The sequence below is a fragment of the Canis aureus genome, chromosome 2, assembly GCF_053574225.1.
Source record: "Canis aureus isolate CA01 chromosome 2, VMU_Caureus_v.1.0, whole genome shotgun sequence".
Lineage (NCBI taxonomy): Eukaryota > Metazoa > Chordata > Mammalia > Carnivora > Canidae > Canis > Canis aureus.
This window is the reverse complement of record NC_135612.1, coordinates 39,309,706-39,331,660: the sequence shown is the minus strand read 5'-3', so window position 1 is coordinate 39,331,660 and position 21,955 is coordinate 39,309,706. Positions and strand designations below refer to the sequence as shown.

The window sequence follows — 21,955 nt, the reverse complement described above, 5'->3', positions numbered from 1 at the left end:
ATTTCGTGGCATCTCTACTTAGAGAAAAACCTGCAGTCCAAGGGATCAGTTATGGAACAGTATCCCTGCACACAATACAGCCCTGGCCAGCCGGCAGCAAGGGGCCTTGTCCAGAGCACACATGGGATGTGTGGGATTAGGGGGCGCAATCCCCGCTGTCCCCCCTTGGGGATCTGAGTTCTGTGTCTTCTGTGGATCAGAAGGACAGGCTGCCCTGTGCAAAGGAGTGGAGCCACGGGAGGGATTTGTACTGAGTGGCCTGGCCCTGCAGACCCCAGCGTGGGTGGCGGCTGCACCTTCTCTTGGGAAGTGTCACAGGTGTGTTGTGAGGGCCCCCTTAGCCAGGCTGAATGCTCAGTGTGGACTTCAGTTCTGGAGACTGGAGACGTTGGTAAAAGCATGAAAGGCAAAGGTGAATTTTAGAGCCCCGTTCCCATGGGTGGGTGGCCAAGGGCCAGGGTGGTGGTTTATGCAGGTGGTTTACGCAGGTACAGCTCTCCTCCTGCTGCTGCTGCTTGGCTTCCAGCCTCAACTCTTTTCCTCCAGCTTATCACTCATTACTTTATTATTTTTTTTTAAGATTTTATCTATTCATTCAGGAGAGACACACAGAGAGAGGCAGAGACACAGGCAGAGGGAGAAGCAGGCTCCTTGTAGGGAGCCTGATGCAGAACTTGATCCCAAGACCCTGGGATCAAGCCCTGAGCCAATGGCAGATGCTCAACCACTGAACCACCCAGGCGTCCCTCATTACTTTAGAAGATTGAATTAAAAGAGCAAACACTGCAGCATAAAGTAGATAAGGGATAAACTAGGGATCCCTGGGTGGCGCAGCGGTTTGGTGCCTGCCTTTGGCCCAGGGCGCGATCCTGGAGACCCGGGATCGAATCCCATGTCGGGCTCCCGGTGCATGGAGCCTGCTTCTCCCTCTGCCTATGTCTCTGCCTCTCTCTCTGATGTGACTATCATAAAAAATAAATAAAGCAGAAAAAAAAAAAAGATAAGGGATAAACAAACTATCCAGAGGTTTGCAATAGATGAAAATTTGGCCCATGGGCAATAGTCTTGACCTGTGGCTGTCCCTTTGTCTTTCTGGAAGTCTGTGTTTGTGAGCAGTTGGGTGTGTATGGGATAGCAATTAGGCGTGAAAGGCTCAGCTGGGAATGGGAAGGAGGAAATGAGGGTGAGCCGGTAGGGCCGAGTGAGTGGCAAAATGCAGTCATTTCTCATTTCTGCAGTCTGGCTGACGCGTGCTACACCAGGCTGCTGGGGGAGGGGGGCGGCTGGCATGCTCTGAGGATCTCCTGGGCCCTAGGCTTTTTAAAACATTTGTATTGCATTATTTTTTCTTTCCATGATTTTTAATTTTCCAAGATATTTTTATTCTGCATTTATTAAAATGCCGCACCTCATTGCATTGTGAGTGCTATGGTGGTGACATGTAGTGGCTGCCCTCAGGGGAACAGGGAGGACGCAAGTAACTGCAGAGAGATAGAATAAGTCTCCAGCGGGACCTGGGGTGGGAATATGTTGCCCAGGGGAGAGGCAAGCAGCTTGTGGGGGGAGGCGGGGGAACCAGACAAGACTGCCAGGATGACGCTGGAGTTGGGTCTTGACGCATGAGTAGGAGTTTGATGGACCGTGCAGTGAGTCAGGAAACTGCTGACCATGGGAGCAGCATAAGCCAAAGCACAGAGCCATGGTCACACATCTCCATGCATAGCTTGACATGAGCAGTTGTCAGTTCATTGACTTTAATCTCTGTGACTCATCTGAAATTGTAACGTCATAGCTTAGGTCACTACAAATTTACTTCTTTTTTATGAATCGCTTTTAAAATCGGAATTTGAAGTTATTCCTACTAGTGGTTTTCTTTGTTTTTTGTTTTTCCCCCAGCTTTGGTCCATAAAAAATCATTTCGGCTTTATTACTTAAAGAAAACTGAACCAGGGTGCATTTTCACACAATCTTAACTGTGTAGCTCAAGTGTACCCACCAGGGCAGAATGCCGTTTTAATGGTGAGATCTGTCTGTGTTCCTCTGTCTAGATTAAGTTTGACAGTGTCGAGGTGTGTGTCTGCTGTGAAAGGCAGCACCAGTCGTCGGGCTGCAGCAACCTTGGGGAGACGCTGAAGCTGAATCCACTGCAGGAGGACTGCAACGCCGTGAGGCTGACGTTGAAGGTGACGGCCAAGGGCACTCCCTGTTCATGCATTCCATCCCATGCATTTACAGACATTTTCGGGAGACTTTATTCATGTATATATTCCTTCCACTTCTTAATCCACCTCAGTCTCAATACAAGAGGGAATATCTTTGCAGAGAACATTTTCCAGAATTATAGATTTTCACTTTAAGAGGTGTTGCTTTCTGGATCTCCTTTTCCATTTTTATCATCCCACTTTCCTGCCTCTGACATATGTGAAGGAGGATATTGAATGGTTGAAAGGGGTCTTTATAAATGTGGATGTGAAGCATTCTACCGCTTTTCTAACATTTTTTGCTGTTCTGCCATCGGAGAACAGATGGGTATTTATTTTGCCTTTTTAAAGATATTTGGAGAAAGACATTTTACAATTTCCCATGGCAGTCTGTTCTCATGTACAGCATCTGATTTTTTTTTAAGTGACATGGAAAGTTGTTTATATTGTTCCTTTTTTTTCTTCCTACAAGTGTTTTTGGTTTGTTTTTTGTTTTTTGGGGTTTCTTTTTACTCTTGGAAACCAAAATTGGCTGCTTAAAAATAGCTATGAACAATGAACCCAGTTCTTCTCTTTTCCCTGGACAAAAGTGTGCTAAAATTTTTTAAAAGGTTGAGAGCAGGGCAGCTCTGGTGGTTCAGTGGTTTAGTGCTGCCTTGAGCCTAGGGTGTGATCCTGGAGACCCGGGATCGAGTCCCACATTAGGCTCCCTGCATGGAGCCTGCTTTTCCCTCTGCCTGTGTCTCTCTGTCTGTCTGTCTGTCTCTCTCTCTCTCTCTCTCTCTCTCTGTCTGTCATGAATAAATATATCTTTAAAAATCTTAAAAAAAAAAAAAAGGTTGAGAGCAAGGTCAAAGGATTCTTGGTGAGTGGTAAAACTGTGTTTACACGTTGTAGGGAGCTCTAGAGAATGTGCATAGGGAACACAGTAGCTAGTAAACTGGAGACTCCAGAAAGCCACCCTGGAATCTGGGGAGAAGCAGAGAAATTGTTGCCCTCTGGAACTGGGTACCTGGGATTCATCCTCCCTGAGTGTCCTTTCAGATGCTGGCAAGATTGACTCCTCAGTCTGGGTGAGCTCCCAGGGCACCATGAAACAGAGATACAAGATATACCTAAAGTACAAGGTGGGGCTGGGTCTGGCGCCCTGGGACCTGTCTCATTTCTCAGGGAGGAGTGGGCCAAGTTCCGTGGTCCCAGATGAAAAAGGAAGAGTTTAAACAATCCATCTAGAGTGACAGATCCAGCAGGCTCAGAGGAGCCCAGACTGCAGCATTCAAGGGCCTGGTTCTTACCCACAAGGTGTGTCTTACTGCCTTACATCGAGTACAACCATGGTTTCTCTCTTACTGTGTCACAGGGCTTGTGCAGGGTCAGTGCCTGAGGCCCGCCATGGGGGCTTCTATGGGGTCGGGGTGTGGGCAGCCAGTGCTCAATCTGAGATCTCCTTCTGACAACTGCTAAGTCACCATCTCAAACTGGACACCCTTTCTGGTTCTAGCTCTCCAACTTCCCTTCATGTGGTAACATTGTACCGCCTAGTCTCCTTGTGGTCGTTTAGGGCCATGTGAGCAAAACTTACGTGATCACTTCCAAGCCCGAGTATTCCCTGTAGTGTGAGATTGTCCAGAGCTCTCTTTCCTTCTGGCATGGTAATTGGCAAGTTGTAGATGGGAGCTGTACCATCAGTGTGGGCAACTCTAATGAGTAGGGCCCCCATAACTCACCCACATTTACCAACATTGGACATTGTAGCATGAGTGAGAAACACACTTTTGTTGCCTTAACCCACTGATATTTGGGGGATACTTGCTACCATGGCATAATCTCACCCATCCTGTCTATGCAAGGCAATGGTTTTTTTTGGCCCAGGTGTCAATATTTTTCAATTATAAAGTCCATTTGCTTCACTGTGATACACCTTGATATTGGTCAGCCTTTAAGTTTCAAATGGTAAATGTTTGCAGAGTGAGTTTGCATCCTGCTTTATTTTGGCCTTGAACTAGAAATCTGAATTTTTTCCTATTCTCTTTGTTTTAGGGTAACTGCATTTCTTGAACCACTTTTACCCATCTTTAATGACTATCATTTTTTTCCCCTCTGATTGTTTAAACTCTTTCATCTTATTTTGCTCGGTTTCTCTTAAGGCTCTCTTCCTATCTTATTTTCTGCAGGAAATATTATCTTTGTGCTCTGCTTTCAATGTGTTCTTGAGCTTTGGCAGGTCATTTTGCAAGTCTCTGCTTCTCTGTGTCTTATTCCCTGAGCCCTTGTGTCTCTGCTTTAAGCCTTTGGGTTATAGCGACCCTCTGTTTGTTCCCAATTGTCACCGTAGATGTCTCTAACTGGTTAATTACAGTGGAGTTTTCAATGTAATTCATATCTTTCTTAGATCTTTTCTGACATATATGGATGCTTTAAAGCACAAAAGCTAACCTGTATCAAGCGTTGTGCTCTATCTAAATAGGCTTTCGCATAATGAAGATTTTATACTTCCTTCTCATAAGATATGTACTGCTTCCTCTGAGATTCATATAGGTCTAACATTCTTTAGTTTTCTTATAATTAGTGGTGCAGTTATTTTTAATGTGGTCATTACTCTTGATGTCATTTGAGTTACACTGTGCTTGATGACATCCACGCAGTAAAATACTCTGCAGCAGGGACCTGATGGTGTTTCTGGGCATTAAAACTTTCAGATCAGGGGCGCCTGGGTGGCTCAGTTGGTTAAGCATCTGCCTGCAGCTCAGATCATGATCCCAGAGTCTTGAGATCAAGCTCCTCGTGAGAGCTTCCTGATCAGCGGGGAGTTTGCTTCTCCCTCTACCACCTCCTCCTGCTTTTGTTCTCTCTTTCTCTCTCTCTCAAATAAATAAATAAAATCTTTTTTAAAAAACCTCTCAGAACACACATGGGTGGTAGGAAGAGGATGCGTTCTTGCCAGACAAAGCACATTTCCATGGGAGCCCCTTCCTGTAGCTTGCAGATATTCTCAACCCTTAGTCAAAGGAGACATAAGGGGGAGTCATTAGTTTCCCTTGCTCGTTCTTTTTTGGTCAGCAAATTAGGGCAGGTTCACTGGTCTCTTAATAGTCTGATTTGAAGCTCTAGTTATCTGATTAGTAATACTCCATGCCTAAATTTCCATATTAAATTATGGATTATCCATACTCTGTATCTAATGAACTTAGTTTGTGCCGGGGAAATCTCACGTAACTGGCTAAGGAATCAGAACTCCTTTGACTTTAGTTGTGTCTGAGTTAACTAATAGTGACTTAATGATATTGGTCTAACTACTCATTTACCATTATGCCACCCTCCTCCCTGCTACGCCCTCCACCCACCCATACCAGAAGGTTGTACATGCACAGTCAGCCATTAGGGAAAACAAGCAGAAACCAATCTTTTTTCCTGGCTAATGAAGAATATATTTGAAATCCAGAAGATGATGCAGACACTGTTTTACTCAGCCGTAAGATTATGTTCAATGGCTTGGAGGCCTGGAAGCCCCCTCTCCTGTTGGTCTCTTTTCTGGCCTTCCCTACAGCCTCCATTCCTGGATTTGCTTATACTTCAGCCAGAGAACACCTGGGGGCAGACAGGCCTCTCTCGAGGGTATCGATTACCAGTTAAACATAATGCATCATGTCCTGCCAGAGTGTGCTGCTTCATCCTCACCACTGGGGTGAGGACAGGGCAGAGGGCTCAAAGGGGATCTAGGACTCCATCGTGCCATGGAAGGATCCCAGGATGGCAGAGCCAGGGGATGAAGCATCCTGACATCCAGCAGTCTGTTGTGTAGCTAGAGTGAGGTCGGATGGCTCCTTGCCAGTCCCTGAGCAAGTCTGGTGGTTTTGGTTTTCCAAGGATCTGGTGTTCCAAGATTCCAGTTTCTGCTCCCTGATGGTGGGAGCTGGCTGTGGGCATCCCATTATGAATAATCTGTGATAAAAGGTGTTTTGGTAGTTGAATGGTCACTTGTGCCAAATCAAACCCAACACAAGATTGGGACATATTTTCTGATCAGTATTAACAGAATTTTTAAAAGGTTACAAAACTAAAAAAAAAAAAAATAAAAAAAAAAAAATAAAAAAAAAATAAAAGGTTACAAAACTCAGAATTATTAGCTGGTGAAATATGCCTCATCATATGCTGATATGATATCCATCCCAACTTTAAAGTTTTGCAAGATCCCAGAATGTCCTTATGGTTTTATTATAATGATGTAATTCTAATTCAGAACAGAGTTAAAAATCTATTTCTTGCTTCATCTATCTGGATTTAATTTATTGAGCCATAGGAAACCAAATTACCCAAAGAAACATTATCAATGGATAAGGAGATAAAAGTTTCCCCAGAAATCAGTTATCTAGTTTTTGTGCTTTTTTGTCTTATCTTATAGATGTTTTATCTTTGTTTCTTTAAAAAAAAAAAAAAGGCAAGATCATTTCTTAAAAGACTTAGGAACTTGGAAAATGAACTCATCATTTAACTGTGGTTCTCTGGTATGTTCTTAACCATGCTAAGAAATAAATAAACATGATTCTGAGCATAAGTGAATAGTCAACATTTTGTGACAAAACTTCCGGCCTGGACTGGCAGCATGCAGCACCATGCACACACACACATGCACCTGCTAGACGTGACCTTGACATTTTCAGAAGTGGGCAGCCGCACAGTGTAAGGCAGATGTTTCTATCCCTGTACAGCTTTCTTCCCACCCCTGAATTCTTAAGGGGAACAGAGATGGGATCCTCTCTGGCCAGGCATGATTCTCTATGCTATCCCACTTATGCCAGCAGCAACCATGGGCCCCATGTAAGGGAATGTCTGGAAATAATGAGTTCTCCTGGCCCTTGAACCCAACTTATGTCTGACAGGGCTGCCCCCTCATGATGGAGAAGGGGACCCCCCTTGTCCCTGAATGGCACATCTGCCCCTGGTTTCCAACACCACCGAAAGCCTGCCTTGCCACCCTCTGGTTCTAGTGGTATCACTCCCACAGCCTGGTTGTAATACGGAGTTTGGTGGATATCTACACAGACTTACGTAGTATCAGTTCAATGAAACAGCCTCTGGAATAATCATACAGATCAAAGGTTCCACCCAAGAGTGCTGTGACTCATCTGCCCCTGCTGAGTTGAACCAGAGTCCAGGATACTCAGATATTGAGGTGGAAGTATTTTTAGTGATATGTTCATAGCAGTCCCATCCCATGCAGGTGGGTTCACTGGTCTGGTTCCCTCTCAAGGTCTTGTGGCACTTCCGGCCTTGCCCAGGACCAGTGGATGGGCTGCAGGTGTGCCCATACCTCCTTGTGCAGTGAGATGAAGGAAGGGCCAAGCGTGGAGAATATACGCCCCAGGAGGGCTTGCTCACTGCTGAGGATCAGAGCACTTTCTGCAGTGTCAATCCTTTGCCTTGTCCCGTCCTTTTTTTTTTTTTTTTTTTTTTTTTTTTGCCTTGTCCCTTCCTTTAATGGCTTTTTCTCTAAGTCTCCTTCTCTTTCTGGTTTCCCCAGAAACATAGCATGCCAGGGAGATGCCTTATTCTAAGCCCTGGAATCTCATGATATTAACACCCCTTCTCTTAACCCCACCTTCTCCATAACAGCCCCTTACCCTGCTCCAAGGTCACCATACAACCTGGTCTTTTCCCTGAGCTGTGTCACCTCCAGGATGGCTTGGCAGGGCACCCCAGTTCTCCGGTCCAGCCTTGTCACCTTTACCTTGCTTGTCCAGCTTTCACTCCCACCAGACTTGCTGTCCAATCTCAGCTGGACTCTACTGCGCGATACCACACTTCTCCCTATCTGTGAGCCATATCCACCGCGTCAAGGACACAGGGACCAGTGTGCCAGAGCTCCTGCCCTCTCTTTTTCCTAGTACCTTTCTGGCTGGCTGGCACACACTTGCTGGATGATGTGCACTCTCTCTTTGACTCACCCTGACCAACAAGAGTAGCAGACCTTGCTGCAAGGCCTGTGGCTTATGCCTTATGCTCAGGGGTCACCAGCCTCCCCTGCAGTCTGTGCGCAGCACTCCTTCTGAGACCTTCCTCCTCTGGTCATCTCATTCCTCAACTCTGTAATCTCTCCAGTATTTGTCAGGGTTTTCCAAAGAAACAGAACCAGAAAGATGTATGTAGCAATGCATACACATACTTACACATACATGCACACATATGCTATGTATATACACATATAAACAGAGACAGATCTTAAATAATTGGCTCATGTGATTGTGGAGGGTGGCAAGTCCAAATCTGCAGGGTAATCCAGCAGGCTGGAGACCCAGGGAAGGGCTGTTTTTGCAGTTCAAATTTGAAGGCCATACGCTAGCAGAATTTCTTCTTGCTCTGGGCAGGTCAGTCTTTTTTGTTTCTACTTGGCCTTCAACTGATTAGATGAGGCCCACCACATTTTGGAAGACAATGTACTTTACTCTGAGTCCACTGAGATAAATGTTAGTCTCATCCAAGAACACCGTCATAGAAATATCCAAAATGTTTGACCCCATTTGCTAGCACCATGTGAACCAAGTTGACACAAAAAATTAACTGTCACATCCTGCTCCACATTGGTCTCAGTGTATTTTCTGTCCCCAGCATCACACCACCACATATTGATGCTAAAATTGTACAACTGATTGGGTCACTACTTGCTTTTAGGGCAAAACCCTAAATCTTGATTGTGTTTTAGAGTCCTTATCTCCTCTCTGGCCTCAGCTTGTGACATTCTTGTGTCTGCCCTTCCTTGCAGTCACACTGGTCTTCTTTAACCTCTGGGATGCCCTACAGGGGTCTCTGCACTATTCTCTTGGCACATGATGCTCTCTGTGTCCAGAACATTCCTCTTCCCCGTTTCAGTGAGCTTATTCCTCCCGACTCTTCAGCTTTTGCCTTTCCCCTCAGACCAGACCAGGCCACCCTTGTGCTAAATTCTCGTAACTCCTTATACTTGATCTTCACGTGATAGCTATCATAGATTGTGACTCTGCCTTTATGTAACTTTTTAATTAATTCCTGCTCCCCCTCTAGGCAGTAAGCTCAGGAAAGGCAGAATGGTATCTTTGGCTTACTAGGACTTCCAGGGAAAGGCACCGCATGATCAACACTCTAAATATTTCTGAGATTGGTGCATTTTTAATGCATTCATTCAGGAAGTTTTTTGAGCACTTTTGTTTCGTGCCTGAGTTGGACACTGGATGTACAGAAATAAAAGACAGACCCTCCCCACTAGGTCTAATGGAGAAGTCACAAGCAGAGGAGCAATTTCAGTGCACTGTATTATTTCCACTGTGAGAGGAAATAAAACTATTAAATCATAAAAGAATTTTCAGTCTTCCCCTCTGTCCTAAGAGAGGCCATTATTTTGCTGAGTGGTGTCATGGATAAAGTTTTAGATACACACAGGCGATGGGGATGGGTTAGCTATAAGGATTAATTGGTGAATTAGAATTGGTGACATGTAAGAAACTGAGGAAGTAGGAAGAGAGGGCAAACATTTTGGATTCTATTGCCAAATGATCCCAGACACACACAGCTCTAGATGCAGTGATGCTGCCAGCATAGGTGCTTGGCCACACACATACCCCATCTAATCCTAACAGAAATGACTGAAGACCCATAATAATAGATTGTATTAGTTCTCCAGAGAGACAGAACCAGTAGGATAGACACAGATATAGGTATAAGCATAAATACAGATATATGGAGATCTCTTACAGGAAGTGGAAGCCAAGAAGTCCCACAGTCTATCATCCACAAGCGGGAGAGCCAGGAAAGCCCATGGTGCAATTCAGTCCAAGTCCAGAGGCCTGAGAATTGGCGGGGGTAGGGGTTGGAGGTGGTGATGGCATGAGCCATGGTTTGAGTTTGAAAGCTCAAGAAGCAGACACACCAACGTTAAGGGAGGGGAAGAGATGACATCCCAGTTAAAGCAGAGAGCGCGAATTCCTCCTTCCTCCCCATTTTTGTTCTAGTCAGGCTCTCAGTGACTTGGATGATGCCTGCCCACATTAGTGAGGATGATCATCTTTACTCAGTCTCCTGATTCAAATGCTTATCTCTTCTGGAGACGTCCCCCCAGATGCACCCAGAAATAATGTTTTACCAGCCTTCTGAGCATCCCTTAGCCCAATCAGCACATAAAATTAACCATCACAGTATGGAAAAGCCTGCAACACATTGGACATTAAGGAAGGCTATCAACCTATCCTTTCTAGAAAGCTTCAGAATTTATTGGTGTAAGACCAAAACAAAGACAGATAGAAGGGTGTGGCTCACAACTCATCTCCATGAGGTCTTCTTGGAAGTCACTGGAAGCCATCCTCCACCTTAGGAATGTGTCCCAGTTTTGAAGAGCCCTTGTTCCTCAAATAGGTGAGGTGGTTGGAGGTGCAGATGTGGAATCCATTGTGGTGCCAAAGGGTATTTTTGACCCCCATCATCCATAGGCTGCACTCCCATTCTTTGAAATGGATAGCAGACATTTTTAAGGTCTGATGCAATGTGCTCTGTAAACACAGCTTCAGGATCCACTCCACTGCCCGCTCCCCACCCCAATTCCACCTAGATTACTATCCTGGAGCCTTCTAGACAGTCTGGAGCTCTCACCAAGGGATAGCTCCAGAGTCCTTTGGCTGTAAGCAGAACTACAGACAGCTTCTCAGAGAGACTCCGGACCAGGGTCCTGTACCACACAGGTAGACACCTCTGCACCCTCCGCACTGGGACCCGCAGTCTTTGGCATATTCAGATAAGGAACCACAAAGAGATATTGGCCGCATTCCTTCTTCCCTCAGGCTGCAGGATCTGTGCAATGTTAGCACAGCCTGCATTTCAACACCTGATGGGGAGCGTTCTGACAAACAGTCTCTCTGGGACAGTTGCAGCATAAGTAATAATAGACAACATTTTCATTCCTGAGAGTGTCCCACTCTGGTGCCCAAACAAAATCAGGGATTCCAGGAGGAGTGCCATTGCTTTGTCTGGGGGCAAACAGACTGGTGGAAACACTCAGGATTTATACAAATGAACCGGAGGAGACAGCGTGGGGACCACACTGGAGAGGCGAGCTTATTTCTAAAGCCTTTAGTTATTTTCAGGGCTCTAAATTAAAATAGGGTTGCTGGGAGGAAGAGGGCATGAAGAGGAAAATATGCAGCATGGGAATTTTTCAATATAATTCAATAATGAAGCCATTTGAATGAATGCAAAGGAATAGATGGCAAAAGGGAACATGAAAGCACAAAAGCATTTATAACAAAGGAGCCAGATGCAGCTTTTGAGGGCAGGAGATAAATTCACTGTCTCGACTGTGGTTCTGGCTACTTGGGTGTGTACATGTGTCAAAAATCAAATTGTATGTTTCAAATATGTGTGTTTTATCCTATGTCCACTGCACTTCAATATCTGTTCAATATCTGTTCAATATCCTTCGTGGCAGGAGAAAGGAATTAAAACAAAGACAGAAGCTAGAGTCGGGATGATACAGGAATTCAAACATGAGTCTAGGACGTTTGATTTGATCCAGAAATCAGCAGGCAACTGGTTGCAGAAATTTAGAGTAACGTAATCACGGCAGGGCTGAGCAAAATTGCTTTGAGCCATAGTGGAGATGGGCAAGAGAAGTGAACAAGAGTCCCCGGACAGAGCACATTTGGCTTAGGAGCAAAACGTATGGCTAAGGAAACCACTCAGCAGAGGAAGAGTGCAGTGATAGCGTTCCTTTACATGTGGCCCCAGTTGGGCTTTTCTGGGTAGCCGTCTCTCTGAACTGCTTGGCCAGCCTGTTCAGATCCACCCCGTTGTGTTCTCCATTATTCCAGCCCCCGTGAGGTCTGAGACGCAGACTTTGTCATTTGCCTGTCAGAGATGAGAAAATAGGTCCAGAGTGTGCAGGGCTGAGCTGTGGTCTCCTAACTGGTGGTGGATCCAGATTCTGTCTTTAATGTCAAATCTGGCGTTTCCTCCACCACCACCGTGATCTGCTTAGTAGGAAGCAGAGGCGGAGCAGTGACAGGCGTGTAGTCATTTCTGTCCAAACAGCGATGTCCCAGGCAGGCCCTTGCCCTGTTCATCTGCAGGCACATGTGAGAGTTGACGCCTCTGTCCTGCAGAAGTTAGGAGCTAGTTCAACATACCGAAACGTCTGAGAATAATGTAGCAAATACCACCCAGACTGGCCCAATTTGGCCCGATCCTGCTAGATTTATAATATTTGCTTCTAATCTTTTTTTAAAGTAAGAAATATATTATTATAAACCCAGCTGAGACTCCCTAGCCATGGCTCCCCCTCTGTCTGAAATTAGAAGGTGCCCAGGGGTAGTCACTATCCCAAGGTCTTGCCATCCTCATACATTTTCCCATACTTGGCTAAAATTTTACTTAAAATTTGACACAATCAGTACCAGAAGCTCAGTCTTTTAGCTTCACCCACCATCGTGATGTTTATCCACGTGGATCGTGGATATGTGTAGCTTACTTCTGCCTTTTACACTTCTGTGTAGATTTGTAAAATCCAAATGTTCTTCACTCATCTCACTTATCTGTCTCGTGTTAATGGACATTCATGTGTTTTCAGTTGTGTACTATCAGAACAATAATAGGTAGCCATGCACTCATCGACATAAGCACATGTGCTAGGTTTTCTCTGCATGCAGACTGTAAGGGTATAAGGGGTGTGCACCTGCACTTTTACAGGACATTTCCTATTTCTCTACAAAGAAATTGCACCCACCTGCTCTTACTGCTCAAGGAAGGGGTTGCCTTGCTCCAACCACGTGGATGCCAAGAATTCTTGAGGTTCAGACTTTTCATATGATTATCGCCTGTTTGTGTTTCTCACCAGTGAACTGCCTGTTTTGTCTGTTCGCCTGTTGGGCAATTTGTTCTTTGTTCTAAATGATACCATTAGTCATAAACATCTTGCATGCAGTCTGTGGCTTGTCGTTTCATTATGTTTTGGATGGCATTTGTCAGAGAGAAGTTTTCCATTTTAACACAGTCAAATTCTTTTCCAGAATGATGTGTCCTGTTTTTGCACTTAAATATTTTTCCTCTCTGGAGGTCATGTAAATGTCCTCTATTTGTTTCTGTCAGTTTGAAAACTTTGGCTTTTCACATTTAGTTCACTAATCCACCTGGGGTTTAATTATGCATTTGGTATGAGATGTATCTAATTTTATTTTATTATTTACATATAATCACCAGTTAGTACCAGTCTGTGGCCATTTATTTGTATAGCCATGTATCAAGTTTCTATATTTGAAGACATCTATTTCTGAGGTTTTTCTTTTTCATTGGTATATGGCTTGACTCTGTCAATACCACATTGTATTAAATGCTGTTCCTTTTTCTTTTTAAGATTTTTATTTATTCATGAGAGACACAGAGAGAGAGAGGCAGAGACATAGGCAGAGGGAGAAACAGGCTCCCTGTAGGGAGCCCTGTGTGGTCTCAATCCCAGGACCCTGGGATCACAACCTGAGCTGAAGGCAGATGCTCAACCAGTGAGCCACCCAGCCATTCCTAAATGCTGTTTCTGTGTTAGTCTTGTATTTGGTAGGATAAGCCAGAACTTTGTTCTTCAAAATAGTCTTGATTCTTTTTGGTTCTTTGTTTGCCTCCCTCCCTTTCCCCTTCCCCCTCACCCTCCACCCCTACCTGCACACATGTGTGTGCGCACACACACACACACACACACACACAACCATTGTTCATAACTGCATTGCATTTTTAGATTAATGTGGTGAGAATGGTCATTTTTATATCTCCATTTATTTAGCCTTCTGTTATGTATTTCAGTAAAAAATATATAAATTTTGACTACGGTCTTGATCATCTCTTCTTAGATGTTTCCAGATGTCATGTTTTGTTGCTGTTGGAAAAGTAGATCTTTTTAAAATTATATTTTCTGATGTTTACATTTTTATATAGAGAATCCATGTTCATTTGTTCATTGATCTCACATCCAGTTACTTCTAACTCCATTTACCCCAGAAGTATGACTGTAGATTGCTTGGGATTTTCTATTTACAGAGTTCCATTGTTTGGGCATAATGACAACTTGCTTCTTCTTTTCCAACTTTTACATTTATTATTGATTAATTTTTCCTGTCTTCCTGAACTGGCTAGGAGATTTTTTTAGTCTAGTACATTTTTTAAGGTTTTTAATTACCCTGTGCTCATTATGACAAGTGGACTCCTTAATGCCTATCATGTATTTAGTCCATCCTCCAACCAACCTCCCCTCTGGTGACCATCAGTTTATTCTCTACAGTTAAGAATCTGTTTCTTGGTTTGCCTCTCTTTCTCCATCTCCTTTTGCTCATTTGTTTTGTTTCTTAAATTCCACATATGGGTGAAATCCTATGGTATTTGTCTTTGTCTGACTTATTTCACTTAGTATTATACTGTCTAGCTCTATCCATATCATTGTAAATGGCAAGATTTCATTCTTTTTGATGGCTTAGCAACATTCCATTGTGTGTGTGTGTGTGTGTGTGTATACATACGTACACACACCACATCTTCTGTATCCACTCATCGGTTGAAGGACATTTGGGCTGCTTCTTTATCTTGACTATTGTAGATAATACTGCTATAAACATAGGGATGCATGTATTCCTTTGAATTATCGTTTTTGTATCCTTTGAGTAAATACTCCATAGTGCAATTACTGGATAATAGGGCCTATTTTTAACTTTCTGAGGAACCTCCATATTCTTTTCAATAGTGCAAGAGGGTTCCTTTTTGTCCACATCCTCACCAACACCTGCTGTTTCTTGGTTTTTTTCATTTTAGCCATTCTGATAGGTGTGAAGTGATATTTCATTGTAGTCTTGATTTGCATTTCCCTGATGATGAGTGATGTTGAGCTTCTTTTCATATATCTTGGCCATCTGGATATCTTCTTTGGAAAAATGTCTCTTCATATATTCCTCCCATTTTTTGTTTGGATTATTTATTTATTTATTTATTTATTGGGTATTGAGCTTTATAAGTTCTTTGTATATTTTGGATACTAACCCCTTATCAGATATATCATTTGCAAATATCTTCTGCCATTCAGTAGGTTTTCTTTTAGTTTTGTTGATAGTTTCCTTTGCTGTGCAGAAGCTTTTTGTTTTGATGTAGTCCCAATAATTTATTTTTGCTTTTGTTTCCCTTGCCTCAGGAGAAGTATGTAGAAAAGTGTTGCTATGGCTGATGTAAGAGACATTAATGTCTGTGCTCGCCTACAATTTTTTATGGTTTTAGATCTCATATTTAGTTTTTTTTTTATTTTTTTAAATTTATTTATGATAGGCACACAGTGAGAGAGAGAGAGAGAGGCAGAGACACAGGCAGAAGGAGAAGCAGGCTCCATGCACCGGGAGCCCAACATGGGATCCGATCCCGGGTCTCCAGGATCGCGCCCTGGGCCAAAGGCAGGCACCAAACCGCTGCGCCACCCAGGGATCCCATATTTAGGTCTTTAGTCCCTTTTGAACTTATTTATATATATGGTATAAGAAAGTGGTACAGTTTCATTCTTTTGCATGTGGCTGCCCAGTTTTTCCAACAGTATTTCTTGAAGAGACTTTTTTTTTTCCCACTGCATGTTCTTTCCTGCTTTGTTGAGATTAATTGTGGATTTATTTCTGGGTTTTCTATTGTGTTCTTTGCTTTTTGTGTCTGTATTTGTGCTAGTACTCTGCTGTTTTAATGACTACAGCTTTGCAATATAACTTGAAGTCCAGAATTGTCATGCCTCCAGCTTTGCTTTTCTCTTTCAAGATTGCTTTGACTCTTTGGGATCTTTTGTGCTTCTGTACACAGTTTAGAATTTTTTCTAGTTTTGTGAAAAATGCTGTTGGTATTTTGATAGGGATTACATGAAATGTATAGATTGCTTTGGGTAGGGATCCCTGGGTAGCTCAGTGGTTAAGTGCCTGCCTTCGGCCCAGGGCATGATCCTGGAGTCCCGGGATCAAATCCCACATCAGGCTCCCTGCATGGAGCCTGCTTCTCCCTCTGCGTCTCTCTCTCTCTCTCTCGGTGTCTCTCATGAATAAATAAATAAAATCTTTTTTTAAAAAAGATTGCTTTGGGTAGTATAGAAATAATCTTAAGATTTGTGTGGAACCAGAAAAGACCCCAAATAGCCAGGGGAATATTGAAAAAGAAAACCCAAGCCAGGGCATCACAATGCCAGATTTCAAGTTGTACTACAAAGCTGTGATCATCAAGACAGTGTGGCACTGGCACAAAAACAGACACATAGATCAATAGAACAGAATAGAGAATCCAGAAATGGGCCCTCAACTTTGTGGTCAACTAATATTCGACAAAGTAGGAAAGACTATCCCCTGGAAAAAGGACAGTCTCCTCAATAAATGGTGCTGGGAAAATTGGACAACCACGTGCAGAAGGATGAAACTAGAACATTCTCTTATACCATATACAAAGATAAACTCAAAGTGGATGAAAAATCTAAATGTGAGACAAGAATCCATAAAATATGCTATATGTTGACAAATCAAACTCCAATAAAAAAATATTTACAAAAAAACAAGAATCCATCAAAATCCTAGAGGAGAACACAGGCAATACCCTTTTTGAACTTGGCCACAGCAACTTCTTGCAAGATACATCTATGAAGGCAAGGGAAAGAAAAGCAAAAATAAACTCTTGGGACTTAATCAAGATAAAAAAGCTTCTACACAGCAAAAGAAATAGGCAACAAAACTAAAAGACAACTACAGAATGAGAAGATAATTGCAAATGACCTATCAGATAAAGGGCTAGTATCCGAGATCTATAAAGAACTTATTAAACTCTTTTTTTATTAATAAATTTATTTTTTATTGGTGTTCAATTTGCCAACATACAGAATAAGACCCAGTGCTCATCCCGTCAAGCACTCCCCCCAAATGCCCGTCACCCATCACCCCCACCCCCGCCCTCCTCCCCTTCCACCACCCCCAGTTCGTTTCCCAGAGTTAGCAGTCTTTATGTTCTGTCTCCCTTTCTGATATTTCCCACCCATTTCTTCTCCCTTCCCTTCTATTCCCTTTCACTATTATTTATATTCCCCAAATGAATGAGAACATATAATGTTTGTCCTTCTCCGAGTGACTCATTTCACTCAGCGTAATACCCTCCAGTTCCATCCACGTCGAAGCAAATGGTGGGTATTTGTCATTTCTAATGGCTGAGGAATATTCCATTGTATACATAGACCACATCTTCTTTATCCATTCATCTTTCGATGGACACCGAGGCTCCTTCCACAGTTTGCCTATTGTGGACATTGCTGCTAGAAACATCGGGGTGCAGGTGTCCCGGCGTTTCATTGCATCTGTGTCTTTGGTGTAAATCCCCAACAGTGTAATTGCTGAGTCGTAGGGCAGATCTATTTTTAACTCTTTGAGGAACCTCCACACAGCTTTCCAGAGTGGCTGCACCATTTCACATTCTCACCAACAGTGTAAGAGGGTTCCCTTTTCTCCGCATCCTCTCCAACATTTGTTGTTTCCTGTCTTGTGAATTTTCACCTTCCTCACTGGTGTGAGGTGGTATCTCATTGTGGTTCTGATTTGTATTTCCCTGATGGCAAGTGATGCAGAGCATTTTCTCATGTGCGTGTTGGCCATGTCTATGTCTTCCTCTGTGAGGTTTCTACAGCAAAGAAACAAATAATCCAATCATGAAATGGGCAAAAGACATGAACAGAAATCTCACAGAGGAAGACAGAGACATGGCCAACAAGCACATGAGAAAATGCTCCGCATCACTGGCCATCAGGGAAATTCAAATCAGAACCACAATGAGATACCACCTCACACCAGTGAGAATGGGGAAAATTCACAAGACAGGAAACAACAAATGTTGGAGAGGATGCGGAGAAAGGGGAACCCTCTTGCACTGTTGGTGGGAATGTGAACTGGTACAGCCGCTCTGGAAAACTGTGTGGAGGTTCCTCAAAGAGTTAAAAATAGATCTTCCCTTCAACCCAGCAATTGCACTGCTGGGGATTTACCCCCAAAGATACAGATGCAATGAAATGCCGGGACACCTGCACCCCGATGTTTATAGCAGCAATGTCCACAATAGGCAAACTGTGGAAGGAGCCTCGGTGTCCATCGAAAGATGAATGGATAAAGAAGATGTGGTCTATGTATACAATGGAATATTACTCAGCCATTAGAAAGGACGAATACCCACCATTTGCTTTGACGTGGATGGAACTGGAAGGTATTATGCTGAGTGAAGTAAGTCAGTTGGAGGACAAACATTATATGGTTTCATTCATTCAGGTATTATAAAAAACAGTGAAAGGGATTATAGGGAAAAGAGTGAAAATGAGTGGGAAATATCAGAGAGTGTGACAGAACATGAGAGACTCCTAACTCTGGGAAACAAACAAGAGGTAGCAAAGGGGAGGTGGCAGAGGTTTGGGGTGACTAGGTGATGGGCACTGAGGTGGGCATTGACGGGATGGGCACTGGCTGTTATACTGTATGTTGGCAAGTTGAACTCCAATAAAAAAATATACAAAATAAAAAGAAATTCTAACAATATTTGTTCTTTCAATCCATGAGCATGGAATCTTTCCATTTCTTTGTGTCCTCTTCAGTTTCTTTCATGAGTGTTTTATAGTTTTCAGTATACAGGCCTTTTACCTCTTTGGTTAGGTTTATTCCTAAGTAGCTTATTATTTTTGGTGGAATTGTAAATGAGACTGTTTTCTTAATTACTCTTTCTGCTGCTTTATTATTAATGTATAGAAATGCAACAGATTTCTGTACAATGATTTTATATCCTGCAACTTGACTGAATTCTTAATCAGTTATAGCAATTTTTTGGTGGAATCTTTTGGGTTCCCTATACAGAGTATCATGTCATGTGCAAATAGTGAAAGTTTTACTCCTTCCTTGATATGGATGCCTTTTATTTCTTTTTCTTGTCGTATTACTGCAGTTGGGACTCCCAGTACTATGTTGAGTAAAAGTAGTGAGAGTGGACATCCTTGGTTCCTCACCATAGAGGAAAAGTTATCAGTTTTTTCCCCGTTGAGGATGATGTTGGCTGTGGGTTTTTTATATATGGCCTTTATTATGTTGAAGTATGTTCCATCTGTATCCACTTTGTTGAGGGCTTTTGTCATGAACAGATGTTGTACTTTGTCAAATGCTCTTTTCTGCATGTATTGAAATTATCATATGGTTTTTATCCTTTCTCCTACTGATGTGATATGTTCTAGTACATTTTTGAGTGGAGATTAAGGCAGTAGGTAGCCTTGTCTTCTTCCTGATTTTAAATGAAATATGTTCAGTAATTAAGAATATATCCAATAATGTTTGTTGAAAATTTCTGTACCAAATAGTATTTGCCATGTTAAGGGGATTACCAGTTTGCTAAGAGTTTACCACAAAAATTTTAGAATTTAGCAAATGCTACATCTCTAGAGATCAGTATGTATGCATGTGTTTTTATATATTACATATACATATACATTTGAATGTACAAATGTATATGTACATACTTATCTCAATAAGGTATAATGCTCAGACACAGCTATTTGCTAAGACTTAAAACTCTGATATATGTATTAATATATTAATTAATTATAGAATTATAATTTATTTTATATTAATTATATAGTTAACTAAATTGTAGTAATTAAATATATTAACATATTTAGGGCAGCCTGGGTGGCTCAGCGGTTTAGCACCACCTTCAGCCCAGGGCGTGATCCTGGAAACCTGGGATCGAGTCCCATGTCGGGCTCCCTGCATGGAGCCTGCTTCTCCCTCTGCCTGTGTCTCTGCCTCTCTCTCTGTGTCTCTCATGAATAAATAAGTAAAATCTTTTTTAAAAATTAAATATATTAACATATTTAATGCATCAGATGCATATATATGTGAATTTATATATACTCACACAAATAATTTTATTCTGTTGATATAGTGAATTACATTAGTGAATTTTTTGTTTTAAAGATTTTATTTATTTATTCATGAGAGACACAGAGAGAGGCAAAGACACAGGCAGAGGTCGATGTGGGACTCGACCCCAGGGCCCTGGAATCACGAACTGAGCCAAAGGCAAATGCTTAACCACTGAGCCACCCAGGTGCCCCTACACTAGTGAATTTCTAAGTAGAACCATTCTTGCATTTCTGGGATAAAACTCAGTCATGTTTTCATATGATTATGAAGATCCACTTTCCTTATGTTTTATTAAGGATTTTTCATTATTACTCATATCATCTTCCTCCTCCTTCTTGAGATATTCTTAGTATATTTTACTTTTCTGGAAGAATTGTTCATTTTGTTTAGGTTTTCAATTCATTGACACATGTGTACTGTGCCTATAATTATGTCTCAATTTCTGGTGTTTGTAATTTTTCCCTTTTCTTTCTTTTGTTATTCAGCCTTGCCAGAGCCTTGCCCGTTTTACTAGTTTTTTTTTTTTTCCAAAGCACAAGCTTCAGATTTATTGATCCTATTGTTTTTTTTTCCACATATCCATAATTTCTGCTCTCATCCCCCATTGAATCCTTCCTTCCAAATTGCTCTCCCTTTTGTTCCCTCCCCAGGGTGTGTGCTTTGTTATAAATTTCAGCCTTTCTTCTTTTCTCATATAAGGACATAAGATTTTTTTTTAAGGATTTTATTTATTTATTCATGAGAGACACACAGAGAGAGAGAGAGAGAGAGGCAGAGACACAGGCAGAGGGAGAAGTGGGCTCCATGCAGGTAGCCTGACATGGGACTCGATCCTGGGACTCCAGGATCAGGCCGTGGGCCGAAGGCAGGCGCTAAACCACTGAGCCACCCAAGCAAGGATCCCCTAAGGACATAAGATTTTAATGTCTCTCCCTGCATACCCCAAGTTTTGATGTCATTTTTGTTTTTCAGTTCCAACCTTCTCTGATTTTCATTATAATTTATTTTTCAATCCCTGAGTTACTGAGCAGTATATTTTGAATTGTGCAGATATATGGAGGGATTCCTTGCTTCCCTTCTTTTATTAAAAGCAAATGTAATTACACTGTAGTCAGGTAACCAACCGATGCACAGGTGTTTTTGGTATTAGTTCACTGAACTTTACTTTGTATCCAAGTTTGTGGTGAATCTTTGTAAAAAGTCCTGTATAATCATGTTGGACACAGGGTTCTGGTAGGTGTATTAGATCTGGCATGTCCGGTTCTCATCTGTCCTCCCTAACTAATCGTCTGCTGGGAATGTTGAGACAGGTGTGTTAAAAACTCCATTGTAGCAGTGGATTTGTCCATTCATACCTCTAGCTGTTCTTGGTTTCCCTTCTCTGGTCATTCCCATCTATTTTTTAAGATTTTATTTATTTATTCATGATAGACACACAGAATGAGAGGCAGTGACATAGGCAGTGAGAGAAGTGGGCTCCACGACATGGAACTGAATCCCAGGACCCTGGGATTATGACCTGAGCCAAACGCAGATCCTCAACCACTGAGGCACCCAGGTACCCAATGGTCATTCCCATCCTGATGGAGTCAAGATTCTGGGCTCTAATCCAAACATGCTTCTGGCATTTAAGGAAAAGTGTCTAGTCTGGTCAGATACAAAAAGAGACATGCCTACACCTTTAAAGAAATGTCACATATCAGTTAAGTACAGATCAGAAATGGTACTTCTGGTTATAAATAACTCCAAGTACACAAGAGGGGAAGGTTAATGAGATCGTTTAAATTACTTCTGCTGCGTGTTCTTGAGTATTTC

General features: G+C 42.4%; 1 protein-coding gene across 6 annotated transcripts in view; it reads left to right on the top strand.

Moving 5' to 3' along the window:
- The window catches only part of ENTREP2 (endosomal transmembrane epsin interactor 2), a 446,252-nt gene that overhangs the window by 369,875 nt on the left and 54,422 nt on the right, over nucleotides 1-21,955 (top strand). For 3 of the 6 annotated variants that reach the window (XM_077869126.1, XM_077869107.1, XM_077869103.1), the window contains one exon: nucleotides 2,049-2,183. The exons of the other annotated variants lie outside the window; for them this stretch is intronic. In XM_077869126.1, coding sequence (XP_077725252.1) covers nucleotides 2,049-2,183 — 135 coding nt within the window. The remainder of the gene's footprint in view (nucleotides 1-2,048; nucleotides 2,184-21,955) is intronic. 6 annotated transcript variants of the gene reach the window in all.